Raw genomic sequence first — 18,141 nt, 5'->3', positions numbered from 1 at the left:
ACAGACTTGGACCGCCGGACACCTGGAGCAGCTGAACGCAGCCCGAGGCAAGAACTATATAAATTCCTGACGAATAAAGTTTTTTCCCTCTCTCTCTCTCTCTCTCTCTCTCTCTCTCTCTCTCTCTCTCTCTCTCGAATGGTGGTATTTCACAGCTGGAACGTGCTGCGTGCTTAAAGAAGATTATTTCTTAAATGGTGACCGATGGGTGGGAAACCCTGGGGAAAGTGAGTAGCGCGAATAAGACAAGGACTCAAAAAGAGGCGCTCCGTTATTTTTCCTTAATCATGAAGCAACAAGCTCGTGCATATTAACATTGGTAAGAAGGCAGCGTGGAAACATAAAGCCAGAGCGAACGGTAAGGCCTTTCTTTATACGATAGTCGCAACAAACACAAACAGGTGGTTATAATCAAGGAGCCCTGTGCAATGGGAGCGAGCTCTTACGTAAATTTTGATCCGTGCACAGAAGAGCAGCGAGCAAGGCTAGCGAAATTCCAAAATTGTGCAAATAATAAATAAACATAATATATCAATGCCTCATGAATACGTGGGAACTGATGCAGACCGACATGGGCTAGCAGAAGTACACAGTGCCTAGTTCCTGTATTTGTAACTGCTACAGTAATTACGGAAGAATGCGGGCATGTGTCCCATAGCAACATGGGGCATGAGAGACGGCGTAGTGTAGTGCTTCAACCGACCGGTGTTTTTTAACGCATGGCTGCCTTGATTTTCGCTGTCATCGAAAAGCGGCCGCCGTGATCTCACATCCGTTCAAAATGAATTTTTACCAGCGCAGGTCTTATACGCCTGCTCTGCGGAGGGCTACGAGCGGAAGAAGAGAATATCATGAGGAGTATTTCTCACAAGCCACGAGCCGCTAAGTCATGGTTCTCATTCTCTTCTGGAAATTGAAAAATAAAGAGTACTACGTAAAGCCACACACCACCTCTCAAATTCTCGATATCGCAAAAATGCTTAAGCAGCTGCGCACAAATTTGGGAGTATCGCCATCCTCCTTTGAATGTTTTTTTTCTTTTTGTAACAGAAAGCAATGCTTGATTGAGAACGGAGTAGGACAAGGCTGCATACTGTACCCTGCCTATTTAGCCTTTATGCTGAGTGCGCATCATGAGGAAGGCCGGACTGGACGAGTCTTCAGCTGCAGTGAAGGTTGCTGGGAAACGTATCAACAACCTTAGATATGCGGATGATACCAGTTTAATGGCAGAAAGTGAAGTCGAACTCAAGAGACTTCTGATGCGCGTACAAGAAGAAAGTGAGAAGTTTGGACTTAAACTGAACATTAAAAAGACGCAGATCATGGCGTCTTGCCCTATCAAGTCCTGGAGCATCAAGGGACAAGAACTGGAAGGTGTGACAGATTTTTCTCTTCCTTGGCTTCAAGATTACCCCGGAGGAGACTGCAGCCATGAAATTAGAACTGGAAGCTGTGACAGATTTTTCTCTTCCTTGGCTTCAAGATTACCCGGAGGAGACTGCAGCCATGAAATTAGGACACGCCTGCTTTTGGGAAAGAGAGCCATGGCTAACCTTGACCGCCTAATAAAGAGCAGAGACATTAGACTACCAACCAAGATCCGTATAACTCGTGCTATGGTGTTTCCAATTTTGATGCATCGATGCGAGAATTGGACTGTGAAGTAGGCTGACCGCCGAAGAATTGACGCGTTTGAATTGTGGTGCTGGCGGAGACTGCTGAGAGTTCCTTGGACGGCCAGACGATCAAATCAGTCGATATTGTCGACCATAAACCCTGACTGCTCTTTGGAGGGTCAAATTCTAATGTTAAAGCTCAGCTACTTTGGACATCTGATGAGAAGAGAGGAGTCGCTGGGGAAAGATTTGATGTTGGGAAAGGTTGAGGGTCACCTGAGAAGGGGTAGGCAGCGAACGCGATGGTTACATGGCATCCTCGAGGCGCTGCAGATGAAGCTATGTGATCTTAGGATGATAGTGAGAGACCGGAAAGCTTGGCGTAATATGGTCCAAAGGGTCACGAAGAGTCGGACACGACTGAACGACTGAACGGAACTGAACTGAAGCAATGCTTGACAAATATCTCGACAAGCATTTCATACAACTGCGGAGGGGACGGTGTTTACAAGGGAGGCCTCTGTTCTATTCATGTCTGTGGGGAATTAAAAGCATTCTGAATCTTTTTTACATGGTGGGCAAAATATATCGAGAGCAAGTTCCACAACCCTCATTGGAGCACTCCAGCATTTAGCCGCATGAAATAGCCAACGTCAGCTCTTAGGAGTCACCTCCTTTTCGAGGAATGTTGCTCCGTTCCTCATAAAGGAACGCCTCATTCTGTCGAGAAATATTGACATTTCTCTTGGAGGCAAGCAGCGGCATGCCAATGGATAGAGCAGCAACCATGGCGGATGATGACCCTGATTTACCATTTCCTTTCTCCTCTTCGCAGACAACCTGACATCACTAAAGCTCCTGATGCCCGACAATATTCTTGTCGTGCTCTTCAGCGGATTCCTGGTGATTGGCTTAGTCAAGGTACAAGATTGCGATTGCTATACCCTTTCCGTATTGGTAATGGTGTGTGTGGTTGTATGTCTTGCAAGTGCTCTTTCTCCATGCCACTTTCGTACCTGGCCAGCTTAGGGAGACGACGATTGACGTCGCTTGCGGGACATCCACCCCCTGGCATCAAAGGGGGCCGCTGAATAGAAGCAACAATGAAAGAATCGTCACAAAACGCGGATATCGGTTCACTTGTAACAAGTGCGATGACGTGCTTTCGATTTAAGACAAGGCCTAGAGCGCTTTGCAGATTTAGCGGAATGGAATTCACTAATGCACGCGGAATGTGGAGCTAATGACAATAGAAATAATGTACGGTTTGACTCAGATAGCAGATGCCCATCGCTAACGTATCTGAAACCCTTTAACACAGCGCCTTTAACTTCCCGTTTTCATCCGGCAATGTTCGGCCCAGATTGTGGCAATGCGTTAATGTATTACGTTTATAATAAGAGAGTAATTACTCATTAGCATCCACCCAAACGCAGCCATATGGCTACAAAGGAAAGCGTCCTGGTCCGGGGATCTAAGCCGGCACCTTACCGGGGCAGTCGCTCTACCGACTGAGCTAACCAGGACGGCCAGCCGATCAGATGGTAGGGCGAGAGCGAATTTATAACTCGAAGTGAGAAAGGTGTTGCTCAAATATATAGAGGAATCCCCCAAGGTGCAGTAGATTTGTGATAAGGGAGTAATTCTTCTGAGGAAGCTTCTGAAAAAGCTGTTAGCTTTCCTTGTAGCCGTTTGGTTGCCTTTGGGTGGGTGCCAATGAGTAATTACTCCCTTACTACAAACCTACTCCACCTTGGGGGATTACCCTAAATATTTGACTAGCGTCTTCAGTTTATTCATATCAGAAGGGGGTGAGATGGGGCGAGGAGTGCCCGGTATCGTCTCACTTCTAGGTGGACACTACACTTACAGTCAACGGATTATATTTACAATTACATATTTCCGGCTCGAATCCCTGTCGCAAACTAGCATCCAATTTGACTAGCACGTAGAGGCTGATGGGAAGCGAAAAGAATGGCTGCGGCACAATTCTGGTGCAAATATAGGTATGTATTTTTTGCGATAAGATTTTCCGGCGCTTTCATTAAACGTTTCTCGCCACCAGGACGGTTTTCAGCACAACCAGCTCTATCGTGTAGAAACGGGATTCTCCAGCGTTCCGTCAGGGCAAATGTTTCTTTGAGTGTCCTTCGTGATTTCACTATGGGTGCAGGGAAATTTGATGCATGCTAATATTTGCGCATAAATATTAAAATGACGCCGACAATACCATCAATCTTCGCCAATGTCTGTGGCGAAATATGATTGCATCTAACGTCGACTCGGCATAGAAACAGCCGAGTTGTGAGCAGCTTTCTTGTAGAGCAATAGGAGCAATTCAAAGTTTACCGGGATAAGGCGAGCTCCGGAGTAGGCACTGTAGAGACTGAAATTATAAATCAGCGGATGGAGCTTTTGTGGATGCTATAAGGCTAGTGTTCTTGATGCTGGTTAACTTGCAGAATCGGCGGTACTACCTCATCCCTTGGATAGTGTGGGTGTCGGCGAGCTGCATCATATTGATCATCTTGTGGTGTCTTCGAGCCATCATCGCCATTAAAGATCAGGTATGCGTCTTGCATGGACTAACACGTTTGGACTACACGTTTTGTCAAACGTGATGCCAGCGTTATTCAGATACATGGTGTTGACACTGCCTGCTTCTGATAGCTCGAGCGAAAAGTAATCCTGAATCTTACCAGAGCACGCAGCAGCCAAATAAGCGCAGCGCATTCTGGTGCCGCAACGCATATTAAGACAAACGTACTCGCAGATGTTTTGGTGTACAGGCGGGTCAGTTGGTTTACTTTCATCCTCGCAGAGGCACCAAGATTGGCAATATCTTGCTTATTTCAGTGCAGATACACTCGCCAATGTAGAAATGTTTTCCGGCTTCTGCATCCTGTCGACGTCTGCTTCTGCTTGTGTCCATTTTTGAAAATCATTGGCTGGATACTGTCACGAGCTGCCTCACATATAGAGCAGAAGTTACGGGATCTCCCCTCTGCTCCGAGCATGCTTCGACATGACGCTTGGGGCAGCGACCGTACAAGCGCACGTCCTTGACGCGGCCATAGCGCAAACAGCGCAGCACGCCCGCGGCAGTGAGCTCTGGGAAGAGTCAGGCTTCCGGGCATCTCTCGCGGCATCTCTGGAAAAGCGTCTTGTTTTTCACCGCGACCGCGATCAACTCATCGTTTCTCCTCTTGTACGACCGTCGCTACGTGCAACTCTGCGACTTCGACACCTCATCTTGCCAGAAAGCCGGGAAAATTCTTTTTGCCACAGACTGTCGACTAATTGAATATTTTTTTCGCCTTTATTTAAATATTGATCTGACTTAGTATTTCTTATTCTGTGTTTCTTTGTAACTCTTGCCCCTACTTATTGTATCTGGAATACTTGCCTTGTTATCTTTATAGCCTTCTTTTACCTCAGCGTTTTGTTCATTGTGGGGTTTTCCTCTTCTCATTTACCGAGTCCTCTTTTATCACTATCGTGTCGTGGCGATTTATCTATTTAAGTTTTGTGCAGTGTAATTTGGTATACTATCTAATATATTGTTACGGGAAATATTCACAGTACGGCAGTTGTCCACACCATTGAGGATGATCACAGCACAGCACTCGCACAGCAAAGCACTCGTCTGCGTCTTCTTCTTCTGGGAGTCTGTCGCACTTCTTTTTCGTCAGCACGGCCAGCGAATACCGCTCAGCAACACTACCCCCCCCCTCGGGAAAAGCACAGTCCTGGTGCGTTCTACGTTTGTGAAACAGAACGTGCATAATAGGGCTTCAGGCGGGACACATGTACTATTTCAGAGGATGGCGCTCTGGACGAGGATTTCGGAGGCACAGATTCAACTTCGTATGTGACGTCTGTCATGGGGCGCAAAACTCGGTAAGGGCCTGTGTAGCGGGGCAAAAGTTTTGTACACAAGTCCACGCGACGGCACGGGAGCCACAGCAAGACGAGTGACCCAGGAGTGTAGTGGACATCACGATGGCGACTGTCGTACCGGAACTTTTGAGAGTCTTGGGATGCAGAGAGCCTGGCATGAGCTATCCGGCGGGCATCATGAGCGCGGGCTACGGCATCACTGGCGTAAGTACTGGTGGTGTCTGCCGCGGGTAGTGAGGTGTCGAAGAGCAGTAACGGGTGTCGGCCAAATAACAGATAAAATGGGGAGTATCCGGCGGTAGAATGGACTGATGAATTGTAGGCGAATGTCACAAAGGGTAGATGAACGTCCCAATCCCGGTGGTCTTCAGACACATACATGGACAGCATGTCTTTGAGGGTACGGTTTAGGCGTTCCGTGAGGCCGTTGGTCTGGGGGTGATAGGCTGTGGTGAATTTGTGACGGACGGAGCACGAACGGAGAATTTCGTCAACCACTCGCGACAGAAAGCAGCGGCCACGGTCAGTTAGTAGTTAACGAGGGGCACCATGATGTAGAAATCACGTTTTCTAGGAGGAAGTCAGCGACGTCTGTGGCGCAGCTGGTCGGGATGGCTTTGGTAATAGCATACCGCGTAGCATAATCGATAGCGACAGCGATCCATTTGTTCCCTGAGGCGGAAACTGGAAAGGGTCCAAGAAGGTCAACACCTACACGGGAAAACGGGTCAGTGGGTATGGGGATCGGGTGCAAATGGCCTGATGGCAAAATTGTGGGCTTCTTTCGACGCTGACACAATTCACATGCGGCAATGTATTGCTGGACGGAGCGGTAGAGCCCCGGCCAGTAGAAGCGTCGGCGCAGGCTGTCGTATGTGCGAGAGACACCCAGGTGGTCAGCCATTGGAGATCATGAAACTGGTCAAGGATGGTGGAACGCAAGATGTTGAGGAACGACAAGGAAAAGGTCTGCGCCGTCTGGTCGCATATTGCGTCGGTATAGGGTGTTCTTGTGGAGTACATATAAGGCAAGAGATGGATCAGGTGGGTCGCAGGTCAGACGGAGGATAATGGAATGGAGCAAAGGATCTAAATGTTGTTCGTCGGCAATGTGAGAAAAGGCCGAAACAAACACGACACATGCGTTATCGTGAAAGCCGGTAGGACTAGGGGAGTCGACGGGATGACGGGACAAGCAGTCTGCATCTTGGTGAAGCCGGCCGGACTTGTACACGACGGAAAATGTTTACTCTTGTAATCGAAGCGCCCAGCGCCCCAAACGGCCTGTAGTATCTTTGAGGGAGGAAAGCCAACACAAGGCATGATGGTCTGTTATAACAGTAAAATGCCGGCCAAACAAATAAGGGCGGAATTTTGTAATAGCCCAAACGAGTGCCAGGCACTCTCGCTCTGTGATAGAGTAATTTTGTTCGGACGTAGATAAGAGGCGGCTGGCATACGCAATCACCCTTGTGTGGCCGTGTTGTCGCTGGGCAAGTATAGCTCCAATGCAATGGCCACTTGCGTCGGTGCGGAGTTCAGTATTGGCAGATGGGTTGAAATGGGCCAAGACGGCTGGAGTTGTGAGAGCAGCAATAAGTTCCGAGAAAGCTGCAACTTGTTCAGGCCCCCAGGAGAATGAAACGTCCTTCTTTAGGAGTTTGGTGAGAGGACGAGCTAGCGCTGCGAAATCCGGGACGAATCGTCGGAAACAAGAACATAGGCCAATAAAGCTTCGAACATCGCTGGATGAACGTGGAGTGGGAAAATCTCTGTCGGCACGAATCTTGTCGGGGTCAGGCTGAACGCCGGCAGCATTAACCAAGTGACCGAGGACTTTGATTTGTCGGAGACCAAAGCTGCACTTTTTGGAGTTTGGTTGCAGTCCCGCGCTGCGCAAAAGCGCTAGGATTGTAGAAAGGCGACGGAGATGGCTTTCAAATGCAGACGAGAAAACTATTACATCGTCAAGATAACACAAACAAGTGGTCCACTTGAAGCCTCGTAGCAAAGAGTCCATCATACGTTCGAAGGTTGCTGGCGCATTGCAAAGGCCAAAGGCATAACTTTGAATTGATAAAGGCCGTCAGGGGTGATGAACGCTGTTTTTTCACGGTCTCTCTCGTCGACAGAGATCTGCCAGTAGCCGGAACAAAGGTCGATGGATGAAAAGTAGCTGGCTCCGTGAAAAGTATCAAGCGCGTCGTCTATACGCGGAAGAGGATACACATCTTTTCTGGTTATCTTATTTGAATGACGATAGTCAACGCAGAATCTCCAACTGTTATCTTTCTTTTTGACCAACACGACAGGGGATGCCCAGGGGCTACTGGAAGGCTCAATTATGTCGTTCGCCAACTTTTTGTCGACCTCTGTTTGGATGACGCGTCGCTCGGCAAGCGAAGCACGATAGGGCCGCCTGTGAATAGGACTGGCGTCACCGGTGTTAATGCGGTGACTGACAACTGTGATTTAACCCAATGGGCGGGTACCGAAGTCAAAAAGGTCACTGTAGGTGAGCAAAAGCCGTTTTAACTCTGCGGCGAATTCAGGCTGGAGATCAGCTGCAATCATGCTTTTAACAGGATCAGGGCGCGATATAGAGGACGAGGGAGGTGTTGCAGGGACGGCATTTGGATTATCGGTAGTCAGAGCTGAAATGGCACAATCGGTCATCGGCGACAGCTCTGCTAGTGAAATTCCCTCGGGTACAACCTGAGTTGATAAACTGAAGTTAAGGACCGGGAGAGTGGCACGGTTCTGGGAGATATGCACAATCAGATGAGGAAGGATGACGTGCCGCTGCAAGATGACATCAGTAATGGGACACGCGAGATAGTCGCCGTCTGGGACGTGTGGGAATGGTGACATAGGGATGTAGACGGCAGCTTCAGGAGGAAGGCGGCATAACTGTGCTGATCGAAGGCGGGGTGAGCAGGAGGGGTCTTCAGAGCAGAGCGGAAGGTCCAAGCGAAGTAGGCCGGTACAGCAGTCAATGAGGGCAGAGTGGGCTGTTAAAAAGTCAATGCCAAGGATAACGTCGTGGGGGCATTCTTGGAGGACGGTGAACAACACTGAAGCATGACGACCACCAATGGTAACTCGCGCTGTGCACATGCCAACCACGACAGCAGGGCTTCCATTGGCGACGCGAACTGTGGGCGAGATGGCTGGAGTGAGGACTTTTTTGAGGCGACGGCGAAATGAGGAGCTCAGAACGGCCAGTTGTGCGCCGGTATCAATGAGAGCAGAAACGGGAACACCATCCACAAGGAGGTCGATGCGATTATTTTGTAGGGCAGGGGTCAGCAGAGGTTTTTCAGTCCGGGTCACAAATGCAGCGTCACCTCCGGGAGCTGCATTGGCTAGTTTTCCTGTATGTGGCTGGAATAGGACGGGGAGAAACGGCGGCGAGGAAGAGAACGCGAGCGTCGGGTCTGCGGGGATGGTGAACGGTTGGCAGCATGAGCAGGGACACCAGGGTCAACAATGGTCTGGTCGGGGCGAGTTGAGGTATAGCGAGGGGCATAGTCTCCGCGGCGGTCGACGTAGATGAATTGACGAGATGGCGTGTACCAACGGCTACGGCAGTGACGGGAAATGTGGCCAACGCGGGAAAAAGCAAAGCAGATGGGACGATTGTCATGGGTACGCCACTCATTCGGTTTGCGGTACCGATATCGGGGCGAGAAACCGGCGGTGGGTGAGGCAGCTGCGGAGATCCAGCTTGGGACGGGGATCGGAAGATTCACCTCCACCAAGAGATGTTACGGGAAATATTCACAGTACGGCAGTTGTCCACACCACTGAGGATGATCACAGCACAACACTCGCACAGCAAAGCACTCGTCTGCGTCTTCTTCTGGCAGTCTGTCGCAGTTCTTTTTCGTCAGCACGGCCAGCGAATACCGCTCAGTAACAATATATTCAGTATAGGATGGATGGAATATAGGAGCGTCCCCTTTGAAACGGGGTGGTAGCAGTAGCTACACTGTAAAAACAAAAACACCTTATTAGGCGTTTTCGCATGTCTATAACTAACACCCATGCACCCTTGAAAAAAAGTGGCTTCAGAGTGCCAGTACACCCTCAAAGATGGTGCTTCGGTTGGTCATAACACCATTCTATGGGGCCAATGCACTGGGGTGTTTTCATCACCTTTACACCCTATTGCAGGGTGGAAGCAGTGGCATTGCACCCTTACACCCCTCGATAAAAATCAGTGCGAGAACGTCCATATATTGCATTCCCTAATTAGGAATTACTTTTGCCACTACACGTTCCTTAATGCTTTTCCTATGTACACATTTGCAATCAAGCTTAATGGTATTCCGTTTAACCACCTGTAATGCCAAATGAGCATGTAAAGAGATGCTGCATGCCATTATTTTGACATCTCGAATCGCCCATGCCAGTATGATTGTTTTTTCAAATTCACAGAGCATGTTACAAAAAAATGTCACACAGAAGGAAACTTGAAGTCTTTTATTCGGCATAGAAGGGTCAGGGTTCGGGCTAGTGGGTGCTCGGGTACTGGTGGAGGGGGGGGGGGGGGCAGGGGGGCACTTGTGTTCTGTTTCTTCATTGATGCGCGATATGGAACCTCATTTATTTAACAATACTGCCACTCTCCACCGATAGCCTAGCAGACGGGCAAAAACATACATGGTATGTACGTAAATACCTAAGAAAATGAAAGAAGCAAAACAGTTCCAACAAATGCAGACAACAAAGTATACAATTTTTTTCAAAAACCGAACCGAACAATGAACACAACAGCATGGTGACATTTCTGAAAAGCAACAACAAAACGTTTAGTCGTATGCAACAATAATCGCAGTACACAATATTAATACTATGCTTTGTCAGTGTCAACGCGTGCGCTTGCATAAAATTCAACCTTAAGCGATGAAATAAAGCGTCGTGCAGCGCATCTTGGCTTCGACACGCAGACGCCCAAAAAGAGGTGCTCTATAAAGCAGCACAAATTGTCGGACCCCTTGTCATATGTCAGATTGAACAGCCAAAATCGACCCATTATTCGAACAATACCCTAAGTAGAGTCGATGACTCGAAGAAGCTTCCGCTGCTGAATGGAGGGGAAATGCTCTTCAGCTTCTTTGATGCTGCTCCCAGTATATCCGACGCAGGGCGTGGCAGGCTTTTCTTCCTGTTCCTTGATAAAATTGTGAAAGAAGTGCATAACAGAGCAGCTGTATAAATATGCACTGCACCTGGCAAAAAGCAAATTCAACATATTTTCTACTCTATATTTAGAATACGCCAATGCTCCTTTAGTGTACAGCAGTGTGCTTGGAAAAGGGCCCTATCGGAAACCACTGGTGGTTATCTCACAATTAACAATGCAGAGTATACTGTTATGGTTGGTTCAGGAGGCACAAAGCCAGCAGTCTGATCCAGTCATAAATGAGAGCAGATAAGGTCAACCCATTTTTATTCATGCAGAATGCTGTTGCATGGTAATTTTAGATTATGCAAGCTATTTTATCAAACAAAAATGGCTACACTCATCAAAAGCACCTGGGTTAGGGAACTTCAATGCTGCCCCACGAACTTTTCATTTCACATGAACTGGAATGCTTATTATGATAGTTAAAAATGTAAATAAACAATAAACAGCACTGGAGCACGGTGTTTACTACTAAAATATTAACAGCTGGCTCAATTGAAGGCTTCACACAAGGCCTACAGCATACCCTGCACTGGCCAAGTAGATACTGCAGAACCAAACAAAAAAAAAACGTGGAAAGAGCATACTTAGTGATGAGGCACTACAAAAAAAAAAACAAAAAAAAAACAAAGTACATGTAATACATAACACATAATGCATTTCTGAACTTTTGCACGTCTTCTTGTGCTAAGTATGAACCAGCCGAGCCCTAGGTCATCGCAATGCTTCCTGAAGTGTTTACATTCAAGGTTTAGTAACAAGGAAAAAGTGTTCTCGCTGCTCTATGTGGCAGCTCTGAAACTTCATCACACATTATTCATTGAAAGTGTACACTGGAGCTTTGAGTTGAGCGACAATTACATGTGCAACAGCAGAGCATTACCAAACAACCAAACAGCAGAAGCTCTAAAAAATGTCAACACTGAAGCATGGCATGTTAAAACATTTTCCACGCATAGCACATTGTATGCATAGACATCCAGAACATCAGTGGTGAGCCTCAAGAGGCGGCAGGAAGCTCAAGTGTTCAAGAAGTTGTAATCGTTATAGCGGCAGGCAGTCTGAGCACTTAGAAATACTAAAGGTTCGAAAACTAAAAATATGTTGACTAACTTGAAATGCAAAAATAACAATTAGAATGTTTACTATAAATGAGAATGTCTATGACAGTGCCACATGGTTAATGCATGAAATGTTAGCATCTGTAGTTGAAGGCATTATATTTATACAGCATGAACCTTGAAACACAGCAGTATTTTCTCCCAACCAATGTGGTAAACCTAATCTCAGAAGAATTAAAATTATTACATCATTTCAAACTTGGCTAGCAAATTACAGCATTTTTTTAAAACAACTATTAAACTGCATTACCCACCTTCAGAAGCCTGCAAGATACCACAGTGTGGCAAATATTTCTTTTGAAGCAGTCTCAGATTATATATTCCAGACATTAGGAACATGTTAGGTACTAGCATGCATGAGCAGGTTGAGAGACCCCTTTCCAGCAAATGCTAAACCCCACCAAGCTGCCTGCAAGAGCCATCTGATAAAGCACTGCTGGTCCACTGCGGCAGAGTGCTTAGTCAAATGGCATACTTCACCAATCTTGACATTACCAGTGCTTCATCAGGTGACTCTTGTATTCAATACGACGTGGTAAGCATGTGATGGCAGGAGTCTCTTAAAAGTGCTTTTGATTGCACTTACAGTGCAAATAATCCTTTCACGGCAAAGAATTCACAGTTGTGATGAAAACTTGTGTAGTATTTCTATTTGAATTATGAATCACTAATACATATTACAAGTTAGACGTTAAACCATTTTAGAAACAAAGAAAATTCGCTAATAATGTCGGTTTCAAGTAGGCTTCCTGAATATTCAAATGACAAAGAGAAAACTTACAAATGATACAAACAACATCCAGAGCTCCCGGCTGGTTCCCAATGTTTGCCAAGAGTTGCAGAATGCATACTGTCTGTACATCTACAATAGAAATAAGCAACACAACAATGGTGTACCTCCTTGCAGGTAAAAAGAGACAGCCGAGTTTTGAGGCGATTATTTATTGTCTAATTTAGGAAGGCAAATAAACAAAATTTAAAACTTGTAGAGGCACGCCAACTGAAAGCCAAACATTTGACAGCAAAAATTAGCAAAGCTTGTGAAGATTCGAATCAGGTATCACCTAATTCTCTGCTACTAGTTGAACAGATTCGAAAAGGCTGCACCATTACAATGGAGAAGAACAATAGGTAATTTAAATTTAGCTAGTGCGAAAATTGTTACATATGAAGAAATGCACAGGCTAGTTATGGTTTTATTATTCTTTCTGATGCTCAGCCATGTTTTTAGTATATCTATTAAGGGAATGCAAAATGGCAAAAATGCAGGCATTTAGCGAAAAACTGCCAATTAGATAGCACATGCAGCAAACAGAAGGAAACAGCTTAATACTCACGCTTCTTTCTCCTTTCACATATTCCCTCAGAACATACTTCGAGCACCCGGGCAATGTCCTTTTTTCTTGCACGAATGGTGTCCTTCAAAACCAAGACAAGTGTCTTGTTAAGGCCAATTTCAACTGCCTCTTTGCCGTCCTTCTTGATCAGCATGTTGACGTCATGTAAGAACTGCAAGTTTGTGTGAATGGTAGCCATAAAGAATTCATTTTACTCAATATTTCAAGTAACTGAATATTAAAAATCATCGTACAACAGCTAAGGCAATTGATGCATTTGTACATATCTGAAAAAAAAAAAACTGACATTAGCAAACAGCAGTTACAAAAATTCACTAAGGTTAGAAAACTGCAAAAACCATCAGTATTTTGCCACTCATCGCCAAACTGCAAGCAACATTAAGGAAAGTCTAATATAAAAAATAACAAAGCAAAAATTATAATCCTCCTTCCCTCAACTTGGCACACGGCTGAATGGCAATAAAATGTTTAATATATCTCTAAACTAAGGGTCCCCGCTCAGCTTTAAAAAGTAGGCTTCAATTCTTAGAGACAATCTACAGACATGCATCGTTAGCATATGAAAGTCAAATTGTTTTCTGGGCCCTTCAAATCAGTAAACTGCTTTCAAAACATACATTACAAATTTTTTAATAACAGTAAGTCACAAATTTGCCTGCAATATGCGCACTGTGATGAGCAAAGAAGGTAAACATATGCGACTAAGGCTATGATAACCGCTTCATATTTACATTTAGGCAAAAGACAACAAAAGTAAACATCTGGTCAGAATCAAACTCTGTAATAGCAACATCCGGTACAATATTTGGCCACGGAATTCAAGCTGTCGACCTCTACTTGAATGCTGAGGCATCAGTATCGAATATGCATTGATTCTAGTCTAAAGACACTACAAAAATCAAGTAATGCGGTCAAACGGTTATGTTGAAATGTGACCATAAAAAAAATGATGAAAACTGGATGGTTTGAACCACATCAGCTGACTTAGCATGTGTACAAGTGCCTTAATTGAAGTCTTGCTGAAACTAAAATACGTACCTAAATGATTCTTCGAGAGCGAAAGTAAACGCCATAACAAAAGCAGCATAATAAAAATGCAAATTCACACTCCATGCAACCGCAAAATATGGTCCCTGTAAAATGAAAAATGCTCCCATTGTGATTAAAAAAGGCAAATCCAGACGCGGGGAGTTCACATAGGCTCATGATAGCGGCATATAGTTTACGCAGTTTGGAATAAACTATTATGCAACCAGGCCGGCCGACCAGCGCACTTCGATGCCGAGAGCACGAGCGCAGAGGCGTGCCGCGCTGAACGGCCGCCGAGAACGAACATAGCCTCCTCGAACAAAAAGTTTAAGGCCTGCGGGAGGACGCTCCCCGAGCAGCAGGACGGTGCGCGCCTATGCTCCGAGTAAATAAAAAAAAAAAAAAAAAAAGGGGGGGGGGGGGGGGGGGTTCGCAGCGCTCCGAGTGAAAGAAGACGACGAAGCATGAAACAGGTTTCAGGAGAGCGAGCGCGAAGTGTAAGAGAGAAGGGAGGAGGGGGGAGTCGAGAGTGCTAGGAGAATTAAGGTAGTACGCCAACATGACCTTGCCGCACGAACGGAAACGTTAGAACAAAACCGAGTCGTTGCGAACTGAGCGCAAATCAAACTGTCAAGAAACGAAAATCGTTTCGTGGACCTCCTGCGCGTACAAAATGCAAGGAAACGTAGCACATACATTATTTCTGTTCAAGAAAGTTGAGACATGTTCTTGCGCGAAATCTGCGTAACTCGCCGCGACATCTACCACATGTGCCATGTCATTTTGGCAGCCAGGTGAAAACAAGCGCGTGTCTCACGTTTTCATTTCAGCACATTGTGGAGCGTTCCGGCACAAAAAGACACAGAATGCAGCAATCCGGTAGGACACTGTTCCCACAAAGCGCAATATGCGTGAGAATAGGCTTACCTTTACAGACGATTGCGTCAGCCGCAAAGTACGCTGTCCGCCTTCGTATCACTGGCACCGAACCAACCAGTGCGATTTCAGCGCGAGTGCAATGTAGTCGGCGCATATACCTCTTAGTCACGCAGAAAAAAAAATCGTCCATGCCTTCTTCTTTCGAGCATCTCAAACACAAAGCGGTGCAGCAGTCCTTCGGCCTGAGCAAAGCAAAAAGAAGCCCGGACACTTGCCGACACGATAAATGCCCGTTTGCGCTAAACACCACATGTAGAAGGCACTTCACAAGCGTACACACTTCTGTAACACATATGCATGGGAAATGCAACACATTTCACGAGGGTACACAATCGAAGAAGCACATTCAGCATTCGCCGAAACGTGGTCGAAACGCACCTCACAATGCTAACGGCCATATTGTGAAATTTGAAAAGAGCGTTCGTAGCTACCGGCGGCCTCCTGGCGGTGAAATTTTGTTTCAGTTTCTGTTTCATTTTTAGACAGCACTCGTGTGTAATTTTAATTTTAGCGTTACTTTTGGTGCTTTATTTAGGTGTTGGGTTATATTAGAAGCGCCGCTTGTGTATAAAAGGCTACGAAGTTACGCCGCCTATACCCCCAGCATGTTAGGTGATATTGCTTGCCCGTAACACCCTAAGGCATATTCTCCAACCAAAGCACCCCTTTGGCATGCAAGAGGTGATTTCCAATGGCACGAACACCCTAGACTCAGGGTGTAAGGCTGTTTTGAATCAGACAAATGCCCAAAAAGGTGTTTTTGTTTTTACAGTGTATCATGCTCATTTTTCTCCCTACATCTTAATTATTGATTTTGATTGGTTAACTAAACCATCATTCTATTTATTAAATTTTTGTTTCTACATTACTATCATTATGTCACTTCTCTGCTTTTAAGCCACCAATCTTCCAGTCGTTTTTTGCTAGTATCCACCGCCGGTTTATTCACCCGGCCACTGGTATCTCTAAACCCCAGAGCTTCAGGAACAGTTACTGCGCCTGCATCAACTTCCGGGTTCAGTTCAGTCGTTCAGTCGTATTCGACTCTTCGTGACCATATGGACCATGTCACGCCACGCTGTCCGGTCTCTCACTATCTTCCTAACATCACATAACTTCATCTGCAGTGCCTCGAGGATGCCATCTAACCATCGCGTTCGCTGCCTACCCCTTCTGGCGACCCTCAACCTTTCCCAACATCAAATCTTTCTCCAGCGAATCCTTTCTTCTCATCAGAAGACCAAAGTAGCTGAGCTTTAACTTTAGAATTTGACCCTCCAATGAGCAGTCAGGGTTTATGGTCGACAACATCGACTGATTTTATCTTCTGACAGTCCAAGGAACTCTCAAAAGTCTTCGCCAACACCACAATTCAAACGCGCCAATTCTTCGGCGGTCAGCCTTTTTCACAGTCCAACTCTCGCATCCATACATCACAATTGGAAAGACCATAGCACGAGTTATACGGATCTTGGTTGGCAGACTAATGTCTCCGCTCTTTAGTAGGCGGTCAAGGCTAACCATTGCTCTCTTTCCCAGAAGCAGGCGTCTCATATTTTCATGGCTGCAGTCTCTTTCCGAGGTAATCTTGGAGCCCAAGAAGAGAAAATCTGTCACAGCTTCCACTTCTTGTCCATTGATGCTCCAGGACTTGATAGGGCAAGACGCCATGACCGTTGTCTTTTTAATGTTCAGTTTAAGCCCAAACTTCTCACTCTCTTCTTGTACGCGCATCAGAAGTCTCTTGAGTTCCACTTCACTTTCTGCCATTAAAGTGGTATCATCCGCATATCTAAGGTTGTCGATACGTTTTCCAGCAATCTTCACTCCAACTGAAGACTCGTCCAAGCCGGCCTTCCTCATGATGCACTCTGCATATAGGTTAAATAGGCAGAGCGACAGTATGCAGCCTTGCCTCACTCCTTTCTCAATCGGAAACCAATCAGTAAGACCATGCGCAGTTCTGACTGTGGCATCTTGTCCTTCATACAGGTTCCTGAGGAGACAGATGAGGTGAATTGGAACTCCCATCTCTTGGAGAGCTTGCCACAATCTGCTGTTATCTACGCAGTCAAACGCTTTCGCATAATCAATAAAGCAGAAGTAGATGGGTTTCTGGAACTCTCTTGCTTTTTCCATGATCCAGCGAAGGTTGGCAATTTGGTCTCTAGTTCCTAAGCCCGTGCGAAACCCAGCTTGCACGTCCGGAAGCTCCCGATCCCCATACTGCTGCAGCCTTCCTTGGAGGATTTTCAACATCACCTTGCTAGCATGCGAAATAAGCGCGATCGTGCGGTAGTTGGAACAATCTTTGGCACTGCCTTTCTTTGGAAGGGGGATGTGAACTGACCTCCTCCAATCCTGTGGCCACTGCAGGGTTGTCCAAATCTTCTGACATAATGTATGCAGAATGTTAACAGCGTCATGGTTGAGGTTTTGAAGCAACTCAGCTGGAATGCCATCAATTCCGCTAGCTTTGTTCTTAGCAAGGCTGGCTAAGGCCCATTCAACTTCACTCTTCAGGATGCCCGGCTCGAGATCAGTAATCACAACCGTCTTAGGTTGGGTTTGCACATTCGGGTCCTTCTTGTACAGTTCTTCTGTGTATTCCTGCCACCTCTTCTTTATCTCTGAGGCTTCAGTGAGGTCCTTGCCTCGTTTGTCCTTTATCACGCCAAGCTTAGCACAGAAGCTTCCTTTGATATCTTTGATTGTCTTATACAGAGCTCTTGTGCTCCTTAATTGGCTGTTGTCGTCAACTGCTTGGCACCGTATGTTCAGGAAGGCATTCTTATCTCTTCTTGCTATTTTCTGAAAATCCGCATTGAGAAACTTGTATCTTTCTCTTTCCCCCATAACTTTTGCCATCCTCCTTTCCTCAGCTATTTGCAAAGCATCTTCAGATAACCAGTTTGCTTTCTTGCATTTCTTTTGCTTTGGAACTACCTTAGTAGCAACTTCTTGAATTATATCACGAACATCAG

At 46.1% G+C, this 18,141-nt stretch overlaps 1 protein-coding gene and 1 long non-coding RNA gene across 3 annotated transcripts in view; one reads left to right on the top strand and one right to left on the bottom strand.

Moving 5' to 3' along the window:
- The window catches only part of LOC146194146 (uncharacterized), a 277,763-nt gene that overhangs the window by 115,306 nt on the left and 144,316 nt on the right, over window positions 1-18,141 (top strand). Inside the window, exons 3-4 of the mRNA XM_084596029.1 lie at window positions 2,455-2,540; window positions 4,082-4,186. Of these exons, the coding sequence (XP_084452155.1) occupies window positions 2,455-2,540; window positions 4,082-4,186 (191 nt within the window). The remainder of the gene's footprint in view (window positions 1-2,454; window positions 2,541-4,081; window positions 4,187-18,141) is intronic.
- LOC146194147 (uncharacterized) lies at window positions 10,028-15,593 on the bottom strand. Of its 2 annotated transcripts, none has more exons than XR_014705738.1 (4): window positions 15,146-15,593; window positions 13,169-13,340; window positions 12,613-12,693; window positions 10,028-10,695 (listed from the first exon to the last, which is right to left on the bottom strand). It is a non-coding gene; the product is annotated as an uncharacterized LOC146194147 (long non-coding RNA). The 2 variants fall into 2 exon arrangements; XR_014705739.1 differs by having other exon boundaries at window positions 13,169-13,250.

Source organism: Amblyomma maculatum, chromosome 3 (genome assembly GCF_055883805.1).
Source record: "Amblyomma maculatum isolate TAMU_Amacu chromosome 3, ASM5588380v1, whole genome shotgun sequence".
Lineage (NCBI taxonomy): Eukaryota > Metazoa > Arthropoda > Arachnida > Ixodida > Ixodidae > Amblyomma > Amblyomma maculatum.
The sequence above is the reverse complement of the archived record's forward strand: the minus strand, read 5'-3'. Positions and strand labels throughout refer to the sequence as shown.